Source organism: Megachile rotundata, chromosome 4, assembly GCF_050947335.1.
Source record: "Megachile rotundata isolate GNS110a chromosome 4, iyMegRotu1, whole genome shotgun sequence".
Lineage (NCBI taxonomy): Eukaryota > Metazoa > Arthropoda > Insecta > Hymenoptera > Megachilidae > Megachile > Megachile rotundata.
Window position 1 is genome coordinate 7,566,962 of NC_134986.1, and position 25,146 is coordinate 7,592,107.

The 25,146-nt window shown below is 31.6% G+C and overlaps 2 protein-coding genes across 5 annotated transcripts in view; both read right to left on the minus strand.

The window, feature by feature from the left end:
* Positions 1–19,321, minus strand: part of LOC105661739 (sodium/potassium-transporting ATPase subunit beta-2-like) — a 28,231-nt gene extending 8,910 nt beyond the window's left edge. The window contains exons 1-6 of the mRNA XM_012288949.2: positions 18,963–19,321; positions 5,699–5,839; positions 3,272–3,388; positions 2,268–2,449; positions 1,978–2,079; positions 813–984 (exon numbers count right to left, since the gene is read on the minus strand). Coding sequence (XP_012144339.2) covers positions 813–984; positions 1,978–2,079; positions 2,268–2,449; positions 3,272–3,388; positions 5,699–5,839; positions 18,963–19,107 — 859 coding nt within the window. The 5' untranslated portion in view covers positions 19,108–19,321. The remainder of the gene's footprint in view (positions 1–812; positions 985–1,977; positions 2,080–2,267; positions 2,450–3,271; positions 3,389–5,698; positions 5,840–18,962) is intronic.
* Positions 19,322–19,425: 104 nt separating this feature from the next.
* Positions 19,426–25,064, minus strand: LOC100876658 (sodium/potassium-transporting ATPase subunit beta-1-like). Of its 4 annotated transcripts, none has more exons than XM_012288946.2 (9): positions 24,495–24,852; positions 24,099–24,290; positions 23,445–23,561; positions 22,991–23,163; positions 22,840–22,935; positions 21,588–21,753; positions 21,429–21,518; positions 21,250–21,305; positions 19,426–19,513 (listed from the first exon to the last, which is right to left on the minus strand). In XM_012288946.2, the coding sequence occupies exons 1-8, from the start codon at positions 24,628–24,630 to the stop codon at positions 21,298–21,300; spliced, it is 978 nt and encodes a 325-aa protein (XP_012144336.1). In that variant the 5' UTR covers positions 24,631–24,852; the 3' UTR covers positions 19,426–19,513; positions 21,250–21,297. The 4 variants fall into 4 exon arrangements, with proteins under 4 accessions (XP_012144336.1, XP_076386872.1, XP_076386871.1 ...); XM_076530757.1 differs by lacking the exon at positions 19,426–19,513 and adding an exon at positions 24,910–25,064 and having other exon boundaries at positions 21,035–21,305; positions 24,495–24,631; XM_076530756.1 differs by lacking the exon at positions 19,426–19,513 and having other exon boundaries at positions 21,035–21,305; positions 24,495–24,851.
* Between the last annotated feature and the right edge of the window lie 82 nt (positions 25,065–25,146).

The following is a 25,146-nucleotide window of genomic DNA, read 5'->3' on the forward strand; positions in this document are numbered from 1 at the left end:
GCAAAATTCACAATATTTCTGGTATAATAATACTGTAAGGGTTCAAGGCTTCATATCTCTTCTCTCAATGAATGACAAGATTTTATTGATATTGAAATTTTAATATGTTTATGTTAACACATTAGCATTTTTGTAAAGATCCAAAGTGCCAAAACTGAAAAATTGTAAAATTGTAAAACTCTAAAATTCTAAAATCCTGCAATTCCAAAATCGAAAAATTGTAAAGTTCGAAAATTCTAAAAATCTAGAAACTCAAGTCTAAAATTATTTTCTACAATATTGCATCGTTTCTCACATTCGCTGTTGCATGGATAATAATTATAAGAAGACAGCTGTATAGCGTAGTAAAGATGACACTTGTATCTATTTTAAAAGTGTTTTTAAGCCGATTACACGACAGATTCGACATGACAATGCACACTGGTTTTTACTGGTTTTATCAGGAGTGTATACTTTTCTTATCACACACGTGGATCAGTCTTAAGCAACTAGTTCAAGTAATATATCAGATCTTCAACATGTGTCTTGGTCCACTTTCAAAACGATCATATGATTATTTTACTCACTGCGGCGACGAAATTGTTTGATACGAAAAATTTTGACCTTTTAAAATTGTATTGTATTAAATATTCTACGCGCTTTAAAAAATATTATCAAATATTCCACACTCTTCCGAAAAATAACACGAAACGTTCTACACGCTTTTGAAAAATAATACAAAATGTTCAAGATTTCTTGACAAATAATTTCGTATATCGAATATCCTTTGAAAATGAAAATTAATATTAGACGTTTATGAAATAAAAACTTACTTGCTGGTCGAAGAAAGTGTACAGCGACAACGGGGCTTAAGTAACCAGGAATATTTTGATAGGGATAATAATATCCTGGAAATCCATGACTCTTAGGATAGTAATCCAGTTCTCCAATACTTTCGTTATCGTGTGGATCTTCGCCTTTACAGGATACCCACACGGTATTCAGCTAGAATCACAAAACACGCGAATATATACAGTGTTTTTCTTTATACTAAAATTACAGTACGGTCAAATGACCCTCTTACAAATTTATCATTTTAATTTACAAAATCTGTTAAGGTTTTCTTGAAATGCTGTATGGATTGCAAGAAAAGAAAAGAACCCGAAGATATTCAATGAAACTGAATATAATTAAAGTAATACGCTTAATTGAATGTAATTAATTTTTATTTGTACAGATGTCAACCCACGAGTTGGCGCGTGTCCCAAAGTAAAAGAAGCTCCCCACCGTGAACACTTAGTAACATTTCGGCAAATAAGAATAATAATGACAATAATAACTGTTAAACGCAAATGCTAGTATCTCACTCACTCTCCAGACGTTTGACTGCCATTCTTTCTCACCTAATTGGTGTCTACTCGAGCCAATTACCGCCGAAAATACGTGTGAAGCGTCTATTTGTCTATTCTGACCAATTGGAGCCGTCGTCTGAACACCTGGGTCAGCCCCCCGCCAACTCGAGGGTTGACATCGGTATATAATAGTTAAAATGGTCTCTAGTTATAAAATAGAATTATAGAAATGACAAAGTTTTAAGTAAATAATGCAATAAATATAGATTTAATATTGTTATTAATACTATAACTCAAATTATACCACAGTAGAGGTATAATTTGAATAATAGTACTAATAGCATATAAATTATACCTCTACTGTAATAATAATATTCATAATACTATTAATACTATCTAATAATTGTAATATTTATTATAATAAGTGACTACAGGCGTAATTATAGTTGTAGTACTTTAAAACTTCTAATATAACTTGCATAACAGCAATTTTCAATTTTGAACAGTTATACTTGAAAAATAGTGCAACAGACAATAAACTTAGTGATTATTCTTTTGATTATGCTTTTTAAATATTATTATAATAATGTTAATTAGTAGCAATTAGATGTTAACCATTCATTGACTAATAAATAAAAATACTAACCCAAGTACTGTTGACCAACTTAATGTGCTCAACCAGCGCTGCCGGCATTTCTGGTGGTAAATTCTCGGTGTCGTTATAATACTCCGGTACCCAGCCGTATATCTGTTAAACAAATTTTATTTTATTATTTCATGTTGCAAGTAATGAATGAAGTTGAATATTTATAAATATATTTGTAAAGCATGATGCTTTACAAATTTTATAATTTAATACTTTTTACACTTTCAAATATTTCTGTTATTTTAGGATATCTAATTGATTATTATTAAACATATGTAACAAACATGTACCCTATTTAACTTGATGAAAATACAAGGCGCCGAATTGTTGAAGCCGTATTGTTGAGACGGTGAACATGGTCCCCATTTGTCGACTTCGACCGCACATACGTGTCCAGGCTTCACAGTTGTGTCATAATTACAAATTTGTTGATTTCTACCACCATTCGGTAAAAGCGACGAGTTACGGTACTCTGCGAAAAATATTAAAGAAATGTTTCTGTTAAATACTCCCAGAATAATTGTTTAGTTTATTTAGATTTAAGTAAAATTGTATAAGTTTGGATTATGTCTGTTGTGAATGCAAAATATCCATTATTCGTCATGTTGTAAATTGTGTGCGATTGTGTTGTCATTGCGAAGGTAGCGATAAGTTTATCTGTAGCGGATAGCGAAGAAAGAGCGAGTGAGATAACATTTGTGAATTTTTTAGAAGCAATGCCTAGCTAGCGATCTCTTTGCGTGCACAGGGGCGCTTCGGTGAACCTGGGGCCGTTCAAGCCACGGCTAGGGGAGGTACTGTATGTATCGCCCTAAGGCCGGTATGACCCTGAGAGGGAGATGACGAACGTCTCCAGTAGTGAGGGACAGTGGACGGGGAACCACTTGGTTGTTCTCCGGTACCTTTAGGCTGGTCTAGGAGTAAAGCCGCTATGGTAGATAAGGGTAGTATTCGGGAAAAGTCAGAAAGGCCCGAGCGTGTTGCGAACATTGCTTGGGCGAGGCCCGAATATTCATTATTAACTTGTCGGTTGAAGAAGCTAGAAGCTATCTGGCTCGCTCTTGCAAGAAACAGAAATTACATTCGAAAAATCAATTATATTTCTTAACGTTGTATTGTTCCACGATAATAATACTTTTGCGTTCAATACATTTTGTAAATTCAATCTATGATTTGTACAATTTGTATTTAAATGATTTTGTACATAAAGTAATTAATCCCGATTTTGCTTTCTTCTTATTCTTGTTAGTTTATCAGTTAACAGTGTCATAACATGTGTCATAAATATAGATACCTTTTAAAAAGTCATTTAACAAGCCAGTCCACTTTTGCACCGAACTGGGATCCGACGAACTGTACCAAATTAATGACCTTTCGTCGGTGTTGTTGGAAATCGGTCGAAATCCTAGACCTGTTACATATTGGTACATTATTAAATAGGAACAATATAACTTTCTGTTAGTTTGATTTAATAAATGAGAGATACACTTTGAGCTGGAATCGTCTCAGTATAGTGTACACGTAGAATTTCAATATTGTTTTATAAATGTAAGGCTAGGTACGTGTATGTAATAATTTACTATTTCATTGCCTGATTTTAAGGAATGTTTTCAAGAACGTGTCGATGAAAATGAACAGCGGTATGATGAAATATAACATTCAGGTTCGCCGTAAGCGAAACGTCAGAACCAATTTGCTATTTTCGTATACTGTTCATATCCGTGTATTTTTAACTCATTTCATGCTTAATTTTTTCTTAGTATGAATTCTTTTAGGACGTAACAGCTTTGGTTTCTAACGTAAGAGGTTGCTTCGAAATATCCTTCTCTTATTTTTCACTAATTATTTTAAGATAATAGAACATTTTAAGTGGTCAATAGAATGTTTGCTAAAAGATATTAAAAAATGGGTTAAAAACTTGTTTTAGATTTAATATTAGAAATTTAGAAATTTGAAAGCCATACATTATCAAATATATTAATAACAATTTTAACAACGAAAAACTATGACAATTATCACAATATAAAATCACTAATACATGAATATGAAAATTCCAAAATATTAACAAGTTCAAAAATTGTCAATAAAGTAAAAAAAATTCTTGTCCTGACAAACGTATAATTTGATAAATCCTGACAAATATATTTCACTGTAATTTGATTATGATAAATCCTTATTTGTTACGTATAACGATATGATCTACATATCTGGACCCAAGAGCTAGCGTGTAAGTTCACCTACTCAAAAAAATAACACCTATATTTCTCATATCACACAAATAATTTCTAAGTCTAAGTTCAAGATCCTTTTAAAACGTTGACTTCCTCCTTCATGCATTCACTCATTTAAGTACTATTTTTATTTCTAATAAATCTTGCCAAGTATTCACAATATTTTCTTATACAATTTACTATCCATACATTCAAGTAATTAATACGAGTATTCGCAATTAGGTAAATGAATGAATTCTTAATAACACAGGTCATAGATTCACGTGAAAATTAAACGTCACATATGGCTGACGTGACACTCAAAGCGTTAAATTATCAAAATGTACTCTGTGATTTCAAGTCTTATAATACTCTTTGGCTCAGAATCTCTGCGATACTGAACTACATACGAAATGAACTTCATGAAGTAGATTAAGATAATTTTGGACTGGATGCATGCTTCAAACGATCCATATAACGTCAGAGCCATATAGCGCTCTGACCAGATTTGTGAAGCACATTAAATTGTACATAAGAGAAGATACGGAATTAGAGTCAAACAGTATTGAGTCAAGGATAATTGATATTAAGCCGGAAGTATTAGGACGGAGGCAGATAGTAGCTGATTTAATTTTTATTTTAAAAAGCAATTTGTGCTCACTTTCACTATCAGATAATAAAACGACGTGTTTCTGATGTGCGATTAAGGTATGCTCCGGTAATTAGGAAAGTGGTCTAACTGAAATGTTAAATTCTAACAGAATCAAAGGATTATGTAGAAATTATTATAGAAAATTACTAATTGCTCGTTCAATTATATAGAAATTAGGTAGAAAATTGTATATTTAATTATATAGAAACTACATAGAAAATTCTAAATTTAATTATATAGAAATTATGTAGAAAATTGCACACTCAATTATATAGAAATTACGTAGAAAATTGTATACTCAATTATATAGAAATTACGTAGAAAATTGTAAATTTAATTATATAGAAATTATGTAGAAAATTGTATATTTAATTATATAGAAACTACATAGAAAATTGTAAATTTAATTATATAGAAATTATGTAGAAAATTGTATACTCAATTATATAGAAACTACAAAGAAAATTGTAAATTTAATTATATAGAAATTATGTAGAAAATTGTATATTTAATTATATATAGAAATTACGTAGAAAATTGTGTATTTAATTAAATAAAAATTATACAGAGCGTTACCTGTAATGCTACTCGTGATTTTTCTGCCTTACTTTGATAACAATGTAATTAAAAAATAATTTGTATGTAACTGAAAAATTTTCATTTAGAAAATAATTTCCTAAAAATTGTTTAATATTTTTCTAAATATTAGTTGATTCTGTTAGAATTTGAAATTAGAGCAATTTCGTAATTACCAGAACATATGTCTCTAATGATTCGAAAATTACAAGGATTTTGCACCTTTGATTCGTTCTCCTCTAAAGTGTGACAATACACTATGGCTCTGGGTCCAGATATATACCTGGATTAGTTCCTATCAAACTTTCCTCCAGAATCCACCTAGGTTTCTCGTCGTTCAACGTGGCTAATAGTCCTTTCATGCAAATGGCGAACAGCAGGGCCAGTACGGTGAAGAAACACGCGTAAAACGTTCCGGTAATGGCTGAAAACAAAATGAAACAGAACTATTAATATTGTTGAACATTTTATGTATTTGGAATTTACAGATTTTGGGATTTTGGAATTTTGGAAGATGGAAATTTGAAATTAGGGAATTTGAGGATTTGGGGATTTGGGGATTTGGGGATTTGGGGATTTGGGGATTTGGGGATTTGGGGATTTGGGGAATTGGGGATTTGGGGATTTGGGGAATTGGGGAATTTAGGGATTTGGGGATTCGGACATTGGGAAATTGGGGAATTGGGGAATTTGGGATTTAGGGAGTTGGGGATTTGAAGATTTGGAGATTTTGGTATTTGAGAAATTGGGAATTTGAGGATTTGGGGATTTGGGGATTTGGACATTGGGAAATTGGGGAATTGGGGATTTAGGGAGTTGGGGATTTGAAGATTTGGAGATTTTGGTATTTGAGAAATTGGGAATTTGGGGATTTGGGGAATTGGGGATTTGTACATTTGGGAATTTAGAAATTTGGGGATTTAGGGAGTTGGGGATTTGGAAATTTGAGAAATTGGCAAATTGGGGAATTAGGAAATTGGGGAATTGGGGAATGGGGAATTTAGGAAGTTGGGGATTTGAGGATTTGGAGATTTTGGAATTTGAGAAATTGGGAATTTGGGGAAAATGGGGATTTGGAGAGTTGAAGAATTAGGGAGTTAGGGATTTGAGGATTTGGGAATTTAGGGAATTTAGGGAATTGGGGATTTTGTAATTTGAGGAGTTGGGAATTTGGGAAAATTGGGGATTTGGAAAGTTGGGGAATTGAAGAATTAGAGATTTAAAAATGTAAGAACTTAGAAACTTAAAGATGTAGAAATTTGGGAATTTAGAAACTTGGGGAATTAGGAAATTGGGGAATGAGATATTTGAGAAATAGGGGATTTGGCTATTTATGATTTTCAGAATTTAGAAACTTGATATTTACATTTGAAAATTTATTAACTTGAAGATTTATAAATATGAAACTTTTAGAACTCAATATTTGGAATTTAGAGATTTGAGAATTTAGGCATTTAGAATTTCGGTATTTGAGAATTTGGGGACTTTACAATTTGGACATTCATAAATTTAAAAAACTTTGAAGTCACAGATATTGAACTCGAAAATATAAAAATTGAACAACTAGAAAATCAATGTCTTAATTCGAGAATGTAAGAATTTTTCTAAACAAGAATTTACGTATTCAAGTTTCTGAAAATTGTTGACTATAAAAAAGTAGAAATCCCAATTACGTTGTAGCAGAGTAATAAAAAATTACTTTTCAAACTCCTAATTTACTTCAGTCTATAAATTGGTATATAAAGTTCAAACTATAAATTACTTCATAAAATTCAAACTATAAATTAACAAATAAATTACAAACTGTAGTGTGTACCTTAAACCATCATTAAATATTTGAAAAATACGAATAAATACGAATTAAAAAAAATTCAGCGTCCCAAATATTAGCACGATAAAGTTACAAAGACCTTATTTAAACAATTACGGAAATGCATAACGATAATCGTCTCCTGTATTTCTTATCAACGTGCAAAAATTATTCGGTATAATTGTAGCGTTGTATGCAAATTGTAAAAGCGAACAGCCTCGAAAATTTTCACCGTTTCGACGATTGAACGGAAAATATTTAAAGTGTGGGCATCGTGCCAAAGTCCGATCTAAATATAGTATCTTTTTCAAGAGTAGATAGCGTACGCTACGATACCCACTAGCTACTATGTCTTTACAGTTTTATTACGTACAGTCTTTTTGCGATATCGCCGGAAACGGAGGAAAATTACGGACATTTTGACAATCGTGTTAAGAGTCCACGTTTTGGCGGTGAATTTGAACTTTAGTATTCACCGATTAATTATTTCAAAATAAATATATATAATTATTATTTTAACGCATTGATATATTTATATTTAATATTTGATATTAAAATACATAATTATTATTTAATATTTAATATTGATATTTTATGTTCAGTATATGTCGGTTGATAATATGTATACATTTATGTATATTTCTATATTTTTGTGTATCTGATAAAAATATTTATTTAAAACAATAAATATAATGTACACGATAATTTATATTTATTGTTTTATTTTATGGACTGTTACATATATTGTTGTACTAGTATATATTTAATAAACAAAAATTGTTAATTTGATAAAATTTACCTTATTCTTTAATCACGTTAGTAAATAGACAAATAATATACTTTCCTTAAGTTCTATCTGTCATACGTCATATTTTATCAAGAAGCACTTCTTACTATAAGTAACGTGATTCCATATCTTAGGTTTCAGATAATTGTTTCATAATTTCACATTTGTTGCAATGAATTTAGTATTTATATATTGTGATAGAAAGTTTATGGTTCTTAATACAATTTGTTTACAATATTTGTTATGAAAATACTTACAATATTTGTTTTCTAAAAATTTGTCAGACATGTGTGGAAAAGAATCACGTGTAACGTATATGGATAATATATTATTAGTATTGGAATATAATTTCAAATATTATTAAATAATTCCAGCGTATCTGTTCAATTTTATTCTGTATAGTCGACAGTGATTTGTAAACAACCGTTCGCTTCGGGAGCTCAATGAAGAATGCCCGTACCGCTACCTGCTTCGAAGGGTGCTCTCTATCCCTCGTAATCCGTCCCGCTGTGACCGGTTGTTCTGTTGTCAATTTTACTCTCTATTGTCTACTGTCCTTATGCTAAGAATATGATAGTATGTATATGAAAAAATATAACATATACTTTTATGTTAATGTTATATGTAAAAGGTATAACACATATAATATATCATATAGAAAAAATGTGACATGTGTAACATGATATTCAGCGGAAAACGTATAACATATATAATATGATAATATATGAAACAAAAATAATATATACTTTTATGTTAATGTTATATGAAGAAGGTATAACATATATAGTATATCATATGGAAAACTGTGACATGTATAACATGATATTCAGTGGGAAACGTATATCATATATGTATAATATATTATATGAAAAGAATATAACGTATACCTATAATAAGATGCTACATAGAAAAAGTACACATATAGTACAATATTATAAAAAGAGAATATAATACATATAAACTAAGAGAGTTTGTAGTTTTTCATATATCTATCTTTCATATGTGATATCTTTTCATATATTTTTCATGTACGTGTAATACTTCTGCAGATTTATCCTTCTCAAAACGAATGTATCATTAATGTATGATATTATTAAGTTTGAAGAACGAAATCAAGTGACCAAAAAAGTGCTCTGTTGCAACTAAAGTTTCCGATATTAACGATAAGTCACATAAACGTCATCTTATCGTGTTATCATTTTGATTAAACGATATATCGTATCATCACTCGAAACTACAAGATAAAAGAGCTATTGATGAAAGACTTGATTACCAGAAAATTGCGTCATTTATCAAGTACGTGTTTGTCCGCGTAGTAAACAAACGAGAATAATGGAGAAGAGTAAGCAAAAACGCTTTCGATGTAATTGATACTGATTCAGATTTCATCTCCCTTTAACATTTTTCTTAATCACTACGCTTAGTCGTAATTACTTTATCGTATGTGGCATAATATAGGGAGATAGTGTCTTATATCATTTTAATCAACATGTTGAGACGAAGAGTATGATTATCACGTGACCCTGTCGCAGAAAGTCGTAATTATTTTATCGTATATCGCATAATATAGAGAGATAGTGTCTTATATCATTTTAATCAATATGTTGAGACGAAGAGTATGATTATTACGTGACCCTGTCGCAGAAAGGGCAAAGCTTTCATTGTGTAGCACCGCGTCATGTCTTATGAATGTAGACTCTGTCTGCCTCGTGATTAGGCTTATTGTTAACTAAATTCGAAATACCTTGGCAATTGTTCAACCGGTTTACTTTGTAACTCAATAATCAGTGACATGGTTGTATGAACGTTTGTATAAGGTTAACATGAGAGGTTTTGTTGAAGAAAATGCACTCAAAGAAATGGCTGTCTCATTTTCGTGAATGAGGATCACATTTATGAACGGTATGTAAGATATGTGTAAGTGATGTATTAACTGTATATGAGTGATATGAGCTGTGTGTGAGTGACACAAGTGTATACAGGTGATACTAGCTTTATATAAATGATATAAATAATATGCAAGTGATATCAGCTACATATGAGTGATATGAGTTATGCATGTGAATTTTGTATAAGTGACACAAGCTTTATATAAATAATATAAGCAATATATAAATGATATAAGCTATAAGTGACGTAAATAATATATGAAGGGATATATAAGTTACATATAAGCGATATAAACAATATATGAAGTGATATATAAGTTGCATATAAGTGATATATACATATGTGAAATATTTGGTAGTTTTGAACATATATTGTAAACAAAGTGAAGCAGACATGAAACTCCACCTTTCAATATCTCTGCTACGACCTTGCAAGTATTCGAGGCCACATACTAGTTTCGAATGTTTGTATGACACACATAAATATGGTGCCTTTGAAGTGTAAAACGATCTTTGAGTAACCTTAACAATTTCTGACGAACAATTTTTATTTATATCATTTTATGGAAAATATTCTTACAAGAACAATTTTGTTTTCCATATAATATATTGTACATATGTGTTATGCTGTTTCCATATTTTATCGTATAATATACAGGGTGTCACAACTAGTGTAGGTCCCTGACATCGGGAGTAGCTGACGTGATTTTGAATAAGATTTCCCTCTGCAAAAATTTCCATTTTTGCAAAGGGAAATCTTATTCAGAATCACGTCAGCTACCCCCATTTCAGGGACCTACACTAGTTGTGACCCCCTGCATTTCTAAATTCGTAAACTTGAAAATTGCAAGTATACAAATTTAAAAATCTTCAAACAACAAATTTTGCAAATTTACAAACCCGAAAGCGTGAAGATTTGAAATTTAACAACGCTAACGAAGGCACTGCGAATGGAATTTGTGTATATAGCATTAATTCTACGAATGCTACTCACAACACGTATAATATATTGTACATATGTAATCTTGCCTAAATACTAGTAGTCACTAGTATCTGAATTTCACCTGAGCACGTAAAAATTGTTCCTCGACTCTCAAGTGTTTTGTCGATTTGTCGGACTTTGTTTCTACCGGCTAATTTCCCTATGGATAATTTCTTACGACGAACGAGTTGTTCTGTACATCTTTTCGTCGATCATTAACTCAAAATGTACAGAACCACTGCCTCTTTTTCCTTTAGCCGATGAATATATTATGTTCTTTGTCCAGGCTCGACACTGAACGTTGATTATTACATAGTACACCTACCTACCCCAGTTATGAGACACCCTGTATACGATTTCGTAATCTAAAAATTTACAAATAAACCTCAGAAATAATTCGACAGTTCCATATTTGTAAATTCATACCGTACAAATAAAAAAAATACCAGAAACCTCGAAAGCTAATTCTCTAATGCATGAAGTATAAAATAACTTTGTCTATAATTTATATTAAACTATCTTTATATATCTGGATTTATATATCTATTAATTTATAACAGTCACATTTATAACAACCATACGAAGAGTCTAATCACAAAATTGTTTCCATCAACGTAGTAATCTTCGACCTCGAACAGATGTTAAAAATTTCGTTTCTTTTTCCCCATTTCCTAAAAATACTTTTCCTGTCATTACGCAACAGGTTCCGAAGATGAACATTCCAATAGATAGTAAAAAGCAACCGTACGAGGAAACCAGTCTTTTAAACGCGTACTTCCTGCTTGTCTCGTTTCTCAAGCGAGGATGAGAATTTTTGCGTTAGGACGCTAACGCAGTGTGCATGCAAATTAAGTGGATGGATTCACAGTAATTTCAGTGATTAAAGTAACTTCCTATTTTTTTCCTCTCTGTGGAATAAACTCAATGTACAATTCGTCAAGTGCGGACGAGAAGAGACAGTGACACTGAAAACTCGTGTGACTTCTCTTTCGCGTTAATAAACGCGAATTGCGTTTGTTGCAAACTCGTAAACGCATCCGTTTTTACGTTACCTAGTTTTATCTAATATTTGTTGCTCTTTTTCTGTGTACATAGTATAAAATGTGCTGAGAAAACAAATAGTAACGGACACCGAGCTACCGTATACGGCACAAAATGGCGGCAAGCTGCTCGGAGAGCAACTTTCGAAATTATTCAGGAAACTGGGAATAAATTGTGCAATTATTGGGAGAATGTTGGAATCTTTTTTCTATTTGTTACTAGTAATTTTGAACTGGAGAAGTTTTATGCAGATTTATAAGATTTTAGTAGATTTACAAGTTTGTAATTTGCAAGTTTGCAATTTGCAGTTTGGTAATTTACATGCTTGCACAGTTTTTAGTAGCGTAGAAGTTTGGAAGTTTAGAATTTTGAAAATGAAGAAATTTGAGAGATATGAAACATTGAAAATTATGGAATTTGTGTACATTTGGGGGGTTGGGACTTTGGAAAGTTGGAGATTAGGTCATTCTGGAATTTGGGGATTTAGGGATTTGGAAAATTAGAAGTATGGAGATTTGAAGATTAGATAATTTGGGAATTTAGGGATTTAGGGATTTGGAAAATTAGAAGTATGGAGATTTGAAGATTAGATAATTTTGGAATTTAGGGATTTGGAAAATTAGAAGTTTGAAGATTTGGAGATTAGACAATTCTAGAATTTGGGGATTTGCCAATTTGGGGAATAGGGAATCTGAAAATTTGGAAGTTAGGTAATTCTGGAATTTAGAGATTTGCCTATTTAGGGAATAGGGAAACTGAGGGTTTTGAGGTTAGGTAATTCTCAGACTCCCTATTGCCTATTTGGAGAACAGGTATCTGAAAATTTGGAAATTAGATCATTCTAATTTATTTATTAGATACTTCTGATTGAGAAAATTGAGAACTTCAGAATTTGCAAACTAGGTAATTTTCGAATTTGGAAATTTAAGAATTTGTAACTTATAAAATTGCAAATAAGATGGAAATTATATATGACTACTTTTTGTTGACGACAACAGGAAAGTTTGAGGAAATGTTGCACAATTCACAATGTTGGAGAGATTTAAAATTTCCTGCTTTAATATATACGATAAACCTGTTATTTAAATTTATTTGACCTCGTACTGATCCATATTTCATGTTCACTCTTCGAGAACATAGGAGATAATCATTGAATGAACAAAGCTGTTTTCTTAGTCTATCGGTCGCCTTATGTTTAGCACGTTGTCAAGAAGTATTTTTAAGGACCGTCATTAATTTCCTACGCTTCTATTCGTATCCTACTTATTCATTTTATGTAATTGCGAAAATGGTAGATTTCGTCACAATTTGTCGTCAGAGTGTTTATTTTCACGTGGATTACGTTACTTTCATTTTTCGAATTTACAAGTTTGTATGTTTATAAATTTTGTAAATTCTCAAAGTCTCAAATCCTTAACCTCGTAATATAAAATGCAGTTCTGCATTTAATTATAGAAATGCAACAACGTTACATAAACAAGCCGTGAACGTGTTAACATTAATATTAATTTCCGTTGCTATGATTATTATCAGTGTTTTATACATAGAATGTGTCGTTATCGAAAGTTAAATACAAACGTCAAATTATTATCTAACAATAAGCAGCACGTATGAAAATTTACATTAATTTCGATCGATATTGCTAACGAAACCGTATCTATTGTTTCTCAATATATGTATATGTATATCTACTGTTAACTGGATCTGTGAAATTTTTTGAAATTTAAGATTACTTTTTAATTTACTTTTATTGAATGAGTTGTAATTGAAGCACACTTTGATTACAATTTATTGAATATAATGTAACCAAACTACTTTTTAATTAAAATTGATTGAACATATTGTAGTTATTGTGCATGTTACAATTGAAGCACCCTATAATAAAACTTTATTGAACATGTAACAGAACTAAATTCTGATGGAAATGTGCTGAACACAACATAATTCAACTGTTCAACAATAATTTAATTCAGCAAAATTCCTAATTGAACCAACAAAAGCAATAATGGCATCCAAATGACTAAAGTTCGTACATAACAGAGCACAATAGTGTAACTCGCCTAATCTAACTCCTAATTTCTTATCGTCGTAGTGCCTCTCTTTCATTTCAATACCATCGTGCACTCTTTGAGGCACACGATTTTAACCCTTTCGTTACGAGTGCCGACTATAGTCGGTGGCCGCGAAACGACCTTTGTGTACGGGTGCCGACTATAATCGACGTTCGCGCCGAAATAGAAGGTGTGCTGTTTGCAGTGCAACCGATAAAAGACGGTGCACCATTCAGTGGCGTTACTCTTGAAGAGTGGGCTTCCGAAAGGGTTAAAACAAATAAAAACTCCAGTTACACAGAATATATAGACATTATACACCACAAAATATAATAATAAACCTTAAATACTTCCCGAAGAATTGTTTAGTTTCATTTAGATTTAAGTGAAATTGTAAAAGTTTGGGTTATGTCTGTTCCAAATGTAAAATAACCATGGTTATTCGTTATGTTGTAAATTGTGTGCGATTGTATTGTCATTGCGAAGGTAGCGATAAGTTTATCTGTAGCGGATGGCGAAGAAAGAGCGAACGAGATAACATTTGTAAATTTCAGAGAAGCGATGCGTAGCTGGCGATCTCCTTGCGTGCACGGGGCGCTTCGGCGAACCTGGGACCGTTCAAGCCACGGCTAGGGGAGGTGCTGTATGTATCGCCCTGAGGCCGGTATGACCCTGAGAGGGAGATAACGAACGTCTCCGGTAGTGAGGGACAGTGGACGAAGAACCACTTGGTTGTTCTCCGGGACCTTTAGGCTGGTCTAGGAGTAAAGCCGCTATGGTAGATAAGGGTAGTATTCGGGAAAAGTCAAAAAGGCCCGAGCATGTTGCGAACATTGCTTGGGCGAGGCCCGAATATTCATTATTAACTTGTCGGTTGAAGAAGCTAGCTATCTGGCTCGCTCTTGAAAGACACAGAAATTACATTCGAAAAATCAATTATATTTCCTAACGTTGTATTGTTCCACGATAATAATACTTTTGCGTTCAATACATTTTGTAAATTCAATCTATGATTTGTACAATTTGTATTTAAATGATTTTGTACATAAAGTAATTAATCCCGATTTTGCTTTCTTCTTATTCTTGTTAGTTCATCAATTAACAATAAAAATAATATTTTATTGTTATATTTAGGCATTTACCATTTGTACATAGAACATTGTCAACATAATACAAAATTTTAAATAAAATATTAAACTGTATGACTATGAATAACTCAGACCTTCCAAGGTGTTACACCCAGCCTTAAAGAGTTGAGAATTGAACACTGTTAGAAGTCGATTGCGTGTTTCAATCGTCTTTCAATTATTTCTATACATATCCTTGAGTACTTGTAGTGGTTCCTATCGTTTCCTCTTAATCGTTGTTTAACGTCGCGGATACTTGCTTCCGGTGTTCTTTTCATTCTGTCGTTGCCAAAGCATGGATCTCTCAGGGTCATCTTACGACGTTAGCAATAATATGAATATAATACACACATACGAACACGTACGCATGTGTACGTTCTTATTGTTTCTTCGACATTTTTCACTTACTCAGATTAACGATCATTTTCTGGACATGTTGGTTGATCGCTAACTTCGAGTATGTAATTTCGTCTCGACAAAAACGTAATGAACTGTCGTATTAATCGACGTATGAGGTAAGTTCATTATTGATTGGCATCTTAACTCTTCAAAATAAAGAAGCAAATTTCTGTACGAGGATAAACTATAAAATGATTGGCATCTTAATTTAAATTCCTCAAAATAGAAGATCGTGAACTTCTCTAATAGAAAATCAACTTTTTGTACATGTATAAACTATGAAATGATTGGCATCTTAATTTAAATTCCTCAAAATAGAAGATCGTGAACTTCTCAAAATGAAAAGTCAAATTTTTGTACACGTATAAACTATGAAATGATTGGCATTTTAATTTAAATTCATCAAAATAGAAGATCGTGAACTTCTCAAAATAGAAAATCAACTTTTTGTAGGATAAACTATAGTAGTTTATCTGGGATAAACTATAAAAGGTTTGACACTTAACTAAAATTCCTGAAAATAGAAGATCGAAAACTTGGACTCAGAAATTTGGAAATCTGACAACTCGTAATGTAGGAGCTTAGAAATTTGAAAATTGCCAACTTTAAAATTTACAAGTTTGATAATTAGTGACTCAGAAAGTAAATCTGAAAATTCGTAATTAAAAAATTTGAAAATCTAAGAATACAAAATTTAAAAATTTGAAAATCTAAAAATTCGAAACTTAAAAATCTGTAAAAGTAATTAAAGACTTATCGCAAATAACCGATACAACTTATTACAATTTACCACGTGGTAGTAAAACAATAAAAAATGAATAACCTCTTATATTTCCATCTAACACCTATCCTACAATCACTAAAAGTATTTTCTCTCCCAACATCAATGCTCTTTCCAATTACACCTACACAAGCTTCGTTACATCCACCTACTGTATACCCGCCACAAAATGAGCTCTACGAATTCGGAGAAACAAATCTACTTCCTTTGTTTCTCCATTTGATTGCCGTATATGACTGCCGTTAACAACTGTTCTCTAAGAATACCCGAGAAAACTATAAGAATACATGACAAATGTATATCTAAGAATTCATGAAAAATTCACGTATCTTCATTCTGTTCTGTCAACACTCGTCTTGTGACGAGCGAATATTCTGCACACAAAGTGAACCACCCTTGACAACGACAGTTCTAATCATAAATATAACATCTCAACGTTATCACAACTATTCTACACATTGGTTCAAATATTTATACACAAATAAATATCTATTAACGCTAGGTTAATGTGTGGTGACGCCAGGCGTCAGTGACGCATCTTAGATTAGGATGCTTTTATCGAAATGTGTATTAACCTTAGTTAAGATAAAAAATTAATAAGGAAAATGTTACATAAATTGATTTTTGTTTTGTTCTTTACTTAGTTATCGTTTATCAATATTTTTAACGCGGTAGTTATTAAATATTTTATGTTATTTGGTGTTGAAATTATCGGTGATTGTTTACTGAAATTTTTTATTAATTATTTGGTGTTATTCAACATTACAACTGTCATTAATTATTTAATTTTATTTAATATTACAACTTTTATTAATTATTTAATGTTATTCGACAATACAATTCTTAATAATTATTTAGTGTTATTTAAAATTACAACTCTCATTAATTTCTCAGTTTTATTCAACGTTACAATTCTCAATAATTATTTAGTATTATTTAAAGTTGCAATTCTCATTAATTACTTAGTTTTATTCAACGTTACAATTGTCATTAATTATTCAGTTTTATTCAACATTGCAACTCTCATTAATTATTTAATATTATTCAACATTGTAACTCTCATTAACTATTTAATATTATTCAGCATTACAACTGCCATTAAATATTTAATATTATCCAACATTAAAACTCTCATTAATTATTAAACATTTTTCAACATTAATCAAAGTGATTTCAAGTTTCATATTTCAAATCGAAAAATCATTCGATCTGTCATATTTCCTCTTGACAAAATATGAAGAATGATTTCACACATAATGCTTCATTTAACCAATTAACTGGGGAATTCACTATTGAAGATCCCCCACAGTAAACAAAATTAAACAATGATTAATACACGTCGAATACATGACAAATGCCCCTATAATAAATTTCCCGAATGAAACCAAACAAAACGAGTAAGCTTCACATTTTTATTCAATAAAAAATTAATAATTCATCACCGAAATAAAATACTATATACAGTCAATATTTATAGCTCCTCATAAGTAGAATCATAATCACATGTCACGTGATCGTGAGTGACAGTGAAAAATGAGAATGTGTTTTGAACCACCCTAACATACTAATTCCTACAATAATAACTTTCAATCGAAAAATGAATGTGCAATAAAGAAATACTCCATCTTTTAATAATGACAGCATACAATTATCTGGTTATTTCTATTTCCACATAGGGCATACTTCTACACATCACACATGACTATACTTTACTTTAATGTACTTCCATAACAATATTTATATTTTTAATGAAACAGAGTACAAATTACTCCACTTTTTCGTAATGTCAGTATTTGCGTCAAACGTAGGTAGCTAGTTATTTCTATTTCCACATAGGACATACTTCTATACATCACACATGAATATACTTTACTTTAATGTACTTCCACAAATATATATATATTTTCAATAAAACAGTGTGCAAATTACCCCATCTTTTTATAGTGACAGTATATAGTTAACTATCTATTTTTAATTCCACATATGAAACATTTCTACACATCACACATGAATATACTTTACTTTAACGTACTTCCACAATGATACATATATTTTCAATAAAACAGTGTGCAAATTACCCCACCTTTTTATAGTGACAGTATACAGTTAACTGTCTATTTTTAATTCCACATATGAAACATTTCTACACATCACACATGAATATACTTTACTTTAATGTACTTCCACAAATATATATATATTTTCAATAAAACAGTGTGTGAATTACCCCACCTTTTTTTAGTGACAGTATACAGTTAACTATCTATTTTTAATTCCACATATGAAACATTTCTACACATCACACATGAATATACTTTACTTTAATGTACTTCCACAAATATATATATATTTTCAATAAAACAGTGTGTGAATTATCCCATCTTTTTTTAGTGACAGTATACAGTTAGCTTGTTATTTTTATTTCCACATAGGACATACTTCGATACATCACATATGAATACATTTTACTTTAATGTACCTCCACAATGATATATATATTTTCAATGAAACAATGTACAAAGTACTCCATTTTTTTATAATGTCAGTACCGCATCAAACGCAGTTAGCTAGTTCTGTTTCCACATAGGACATGCTTCTATACATCACACATGAATATATTTTACTTTAACGTACTTCCACAATGATACATATATTTTCAATAAAACAGTGTGCAAATTACCCCATCTTTTGCCCGTATGTCCGCAGTACGTGCCCTCGACCGGATCATGAACGAAATCTCGCAGGGCCCTCCATCGCGTCTTGTACTCCGGCATCCGATTGAACTCGTAAGTGTTATTCTGCATCTGCTTGCCAGGTACGTCCATCGCGAATAAATGGTCGTAGCACTCGCGAGAGGTTTGTCGTTTGCACGCGACGCGGATACGCGTGTATCTCGATCGAGTTTTCTCGGAGCTGTTCTGGCACGCGTGTTCGCGATCTCTCGTTGCGAAAACGGAACCGGGCAGAGAGTGCTCAAGCGGGCAGCTCGCGTGTACGCTCGACGAACTCGCACTTTCGAGCTGTAACGGCTTACTACCGCTCGACGTCGAACGGAGCCAAACAAGATAGCCGCGAGCGTAGCTGACGAGAGTCTACCAACAGAGTAGTGGGAACGTGGTAACGAAGAGGTCGCGGCTTGACCAGCCGCTTTTTCAATCTGATTAGGATGAAATCGTAGCGGATGACGAATGTAAACAGCCTCCGGAACGTTGCGACCAACTGCCTCGATACCTTTAATAAAATTTTGTCGACTACGTGATTAATTACTTCCGCGTGGAATTGATTTTGAAGGGACTGCAGGTACGTGGGTGAGGTGGACCTTGAGACTGGTGGGGAATTGGAGTCTGATTGTTTGTGGAGGGGTTTTGGGGATGGGATGAGGGGATTTAAGAGGATTTGAGAATTTTGAGTTTGGGAGTTTGGAGATTTGTGGATTTGCGATTTGGGAGATAAGAATTTGAGACTTTGAGAATGTGGAGATTTGGAAAGATGAAAATTTGGGGATGTGGAGATTTGGGGATGTGGAGATTTAGGGAGATGGAATTTGGGGATGTGGAGATTTAGAGAGCTAAGAATTTGGGAATATGGAGATTTAGGGATATGAAAATTTGCGAAAATTTGAAGATCTGTGAAGTTAGGATCTGGAGCTTGAGATATCAGATTTGTGAATTTGGGGATATAGAGATCTAGAGAGAGCAAAATTTGAGAAATTTGCGAATTTGAAAGTTTGAGATGAAGATCACACAAAGATTAAAAGTGAAGATAAATGAGAGTTAAATATGAAAGTCATACAAGAAAGAATGTTACATGTGAAGGTCACGCAAAGGTGAAGGTTGAAGACAGAAGTCATACAAAGATCAAACTTGAAAACGAAAGTCATACAAAGATTAAACTTGAAAACGAAGCTCATACAAAGATCAAACTTAAAAAGAAAGATCACACAAAGATCAAACTTGAAAAGAAAGGTCCCACAAAGATCAAACTTGAAAACGAAGGTTATACAAAGATGAAACTCAAAGTCGAAGGTGACATCAGAGCTTACAATTAAATATAAAGATCATATAAAGATGAAACTTAAAAATAGAAATCTCTTCATCCAAAATCTCCTTCTTCCAAATGACTTAAACTTAAATGAACCATAAACTTATATTCCGTGGCAACTGTAAACTCATAATCAAACGTGTTGAAGGTCATTTCGTTTCGCATGTTCCTTATCACGAGATGTATACATGACTGCAACGAAAATCACGCTTTGCTGTAAATTGAACTTCCCGAATTCCGAAGAAGCGATGTCTCATAAAAGGCTATACGTAAAGTCGGTCAAAATTTTAAAACGCGTCTTTAAAGATGGATGCTTTAGACTTTAGACGTTACGTGCAAAGTTTACATTGCAAACATAGTGTTGGTAGCCGGTCTTGATGATTATTCAAGTAATGTGTTTGAAGAACGATTATTTAAATGATGTATTATCTTGTGTAATGTTACTATTTGTTTGTTCAGTGTTTTGGTAAATTTTACTTGAAATAATTGTTATATTTGAAGAGGAAAATGATTGAAAGAAATTATTTTTGGATAATTCTGTGTTGGAATAAATGTTAATTAATTAATTCCTAATTATTTTATGCTAACGTTTCTAACAATTAAACAATCTTTAATAATTGAATAATAATTTTATTGTTAGTTGTATTGGTATAAGAATCGAATCTTTGAATAACTTAAGCAACTCAAACAAACTTCACAGAGTATAAAGTTACACTTTCACATTATTCCAGAAATAAAAACAATGTATTCCTTCAACTTGTTATTCTTTTATTTCAAATAAAATATACCCACTGTACTTTATATTATACATGCATAACGTACATGCGAACGAACATCGCAAACATAAGTGTACTAAACAATCAAAATTAAACGTGATATACAATAAAATACCATGAGTATTTCAGTAAGTAAAAAGTATTACTTGCCACGTTTCGCAAACATTTAATCCTTGAACCATTTCGCTAGAACTCCGATCAACTTGCTAAAATAAAAACGTTAAATTAATTTAAATTAATTTTGGTAACAAAATATTAAATTCTAAGATTAATACTATAAAACTTAAAGGTAAGGTACTATAAAATAAAAGGGTGCTTTTTGACTTTACCTATAATTATTTGGAAATCTAACGCTTTACGAGCTCGATCCTGAATATTGGCAGCCCATAAATTGCACTCGATCGTGACCAACCGATTTGCTGTGGTAATTATCGTGAACAACACGTTTATTGGTGCAATTTATTCTGAAACCAGAATTTAACACTCACGTGTTAAGTTCTTGAATTGCAACGCCACGATGGGGGACAAATAATGCGGCTGGCCAGCGAATGGAAAGTACTCGTTCGAAAATCCTGGTCGTGGGGTATATTCTATTTCTCCCATATGCTCTTTATCGACATTATTTACTCCGTCGCATGACAACCACACGTGCAACTGAAAATGTTAGATAACGTTTACATCGGTGATATTCGAAAATGATAGCTACTTTATCTTGGCGCACATTGGTTCATCAGAAAACTTGGAAAATAGAAATTTCATCTTTTCTATTTTAATTATGCAATGTTTAAATTGCTTTATTGAATTACTTAAATAGTCTAAATCGTTTAAATAGTTAACTAGTTTCTATTTTAATAATTTGTTTTAATAATTTTTACATTTACATATGTATTTTACAATTACATTTTTTACATATGTAAAATATTTACATACGCCTATTTTAATAATAGTAAGTAATTGTGTATATATATAGAATAATTGTAAAGAAATTTTCCGTGCAAATATCATAATAAATACACTAATTAAATTATAAACTTGCTATTACTACATTAAAAATCAGCAATGGTTTTATTATTACATATAAAATAATCATTGTTGATTTTTAATACAAACCGAAAACTCGTTAAGTTCGTATTATCATTATTATTAGGAGGACCACAAAGTAATGTCATTTCTGCGCAAAGTAACATTTGTCATTTATCAACTGATTGTGTTCTTTGTCGTGCCAAAGTTTTCAGGTTAAATTGACTCGTTTACTTGCAAATAATTAAATCTGAAATTTTCCTTTGCAATTTTATGTGAAATAGCCAGCCAAATACCAGAGGTACATATCCATTGTATGCTTTTTGAGTTTCACAAGGGTAGTAACGCAACAGTCGCTACCAAAAACATTTGCGATGTTTATCCAAGTGCATTGGACGTTCGCAAATGCCAAAGGTGGTTTTCCAATTATTCCAATCGCAACGACACTTTTGAAGTGACAAAAAATTTGAAAATTTTGATGATATCCAAAATGCCGTCTCCAGTTATTTTGCCCAGAAACCAACTGATTTTTATCGAGCCGGCATTGAAAATTTGCACAGTAGATGGCAAAAGCTTCTCAATAACAAGGGTTATTACATTACTGATTAAAAATAAAAACTTGTTAAAAATTCATTTGAATACAACATAAAAACACTTTCTGGTTCTCCTAATGTAATTCATAGCAGTTTAACAATTTTCTTTTGAAATTAATAAAAGCACCTTATCACTTTCCAGCACCATTTTCTTCAAATTACTCGGCATACTCTCCGGTAAATGGGAAGATCGATTATAACACACGGGTACCCAATCGAACCTCTACAAAGAAAATTGATTACTTCGATATTAAATTACAAACGCAATTTAACATTACCTTATTGAATTTAATGAGAATGCAAGGTTGCATAGGTTCTGTGTATCCGAACGGAGGTTTGCTACACGTGCCTAAATTTGTTATATCGAAGAAACAAGGTTTTTCGAAATAATTCGAACCGCCACTTTTGTCTTGGCAATTCAAGTTGTAATACGACGTGTTTTTGTGGTACTCTGCAATAAAATGGTATAATTTTGACAAAAATAAATAATGTAATATTATAAAATGAATTAACAAGATATTTAATATTAGGAGGATGCAAAAGCTTTCGTTGTGATGAAGAGCTATTTTAATCATCAGCGTCTTTTATTTTATTCGTTTTTATTATTTTATTGCGTTCATTTTGAGTTTGCACAAGAACCATATTATTTCTGTTATTTGTAAGATGTTAAGTTTAAAAGACTCCGATGAAAAGGATGCTTTTGTATACCCTTAACAAACAGATGTTGAGTACCTTGCAGAAAGTCAGTCAAGGCTTCGATATACCGCTTCGGTTTTGCATTAGCACTTGCATTATTTATCGAAATTATGGGTGATGCAGATGACACGCTGTTTGGTTTGAAAACTATACCTGCAAAATAATTCTATTTAATAGATTTTCCGTTATTAACAACATTATATGATTCGAGACTTTTCGGTCGAGTATACAAATTTTGAAATTTTGAGATTTTGAAATTTTGAAACTTTCAAATTTGGAAATTGTGAGATTTGGACATTTTGAAAATTTTGGCATTTGGAATTTTGGAAATTTGGAAATTTGGAAATTTGGAAATTTTGAGATTTTTGAATTTTGGAATTTTGGAATTTGGAAATTTGGAAATTTGGAAATTTGGAAATTTTGGAATTTTGAAAATTTGAAAATTTGGAATTTTGAAATTTGGAAATTTGGAAATTTTGCAAATTTGGAAAATTTTGAAATTTTAAGATTTTGGAATTTTCAAATCTAAAAATCTAGAAATTTAGAAATCTGGAAATCTGGAAATCTGGAAATCTGGAAATCTGGAAATCTAGAAATATAGAAATCTAAAAATTTAAAAAGCTCGAAATTTTCATATTTAAAAATTATGTAACTTGTATTTCTAATTTCGTGACTTTCGTTCTTACACACCTGGGCTCTCTAATTGCCAAGGCGAACTGAAAATGGCGAACCTCTTTCCGATAGAAGACTTCGGAGTAACGCCAGGATATTGAAAGAACGGTTTCTTCAACTGAGAAACATAATCAATGCTGATCTTCATTTGCACCGCGAAGATCGATCCCAAAACAGTAAAGAAAGCCAAGTAAAATATTCCCACCTGACCTGAATTTCAAACACGTGTTTCGCATTAACACAGTTTTCGAGAAATAAATTTTAATGCAATAAAAAGAACCGGATAAATTTAAATTGACACAACGTATCTGCGGGCTACGCATAAACTTTTAATTTATAGCAAGTTATATTCAACATTTGTAACATTAAAAATGATTTATGATAAAGAAACATTATTTTTAGTGTTAAAATTACCCCATTCTTTGGCGGTTCTGTCAAAGATGGTTTTTCGTTCCTTGTTCCATATGAAACGCGAGAAATTTCCAATTGGTCCTAAATCGGGTTGGGGTACTCGACTTTTGTAATATTCTTCGTCATGTAGTATAACCATCCTGAAAATTGAAGTATATATTTCAGTGGAAATAAACTGGGAAAAACGTCAACTAAATTACTGAGTTTTCTGAAGTTAGGCATTTGTTACTCTTACGAAAATCTCGAACAATATTTCCAAATTCATAGTTTTCCAATTTTCAAATATTCATATTTGCAAACTAATAAATTTCTAAATTTTAAAGCTCACTTTATTACAATAGTAGAATAACTTAACACCTATCTTCCTATATCAATAATTAAAAAAATATATATCTTGTAATTAAACAATTACACTTACCGTTTGACGTACCGATTTTAAATTTCGTCCATAATTAATACATCAATAATGCTAGGTACAAATATCTTTAAGCCTAGTTCACATAGTCATGTTAAAACCGGTACATACAACAGCATAACAAGAATAAGCACATATTCGTAACCTTTTCAGTTTTAAACAAACTAATGTAGTCTTGTACATACACATAAATATGTAAAATATATAAAAAAAAACCTTTTAATTTGTATTACGATAGGA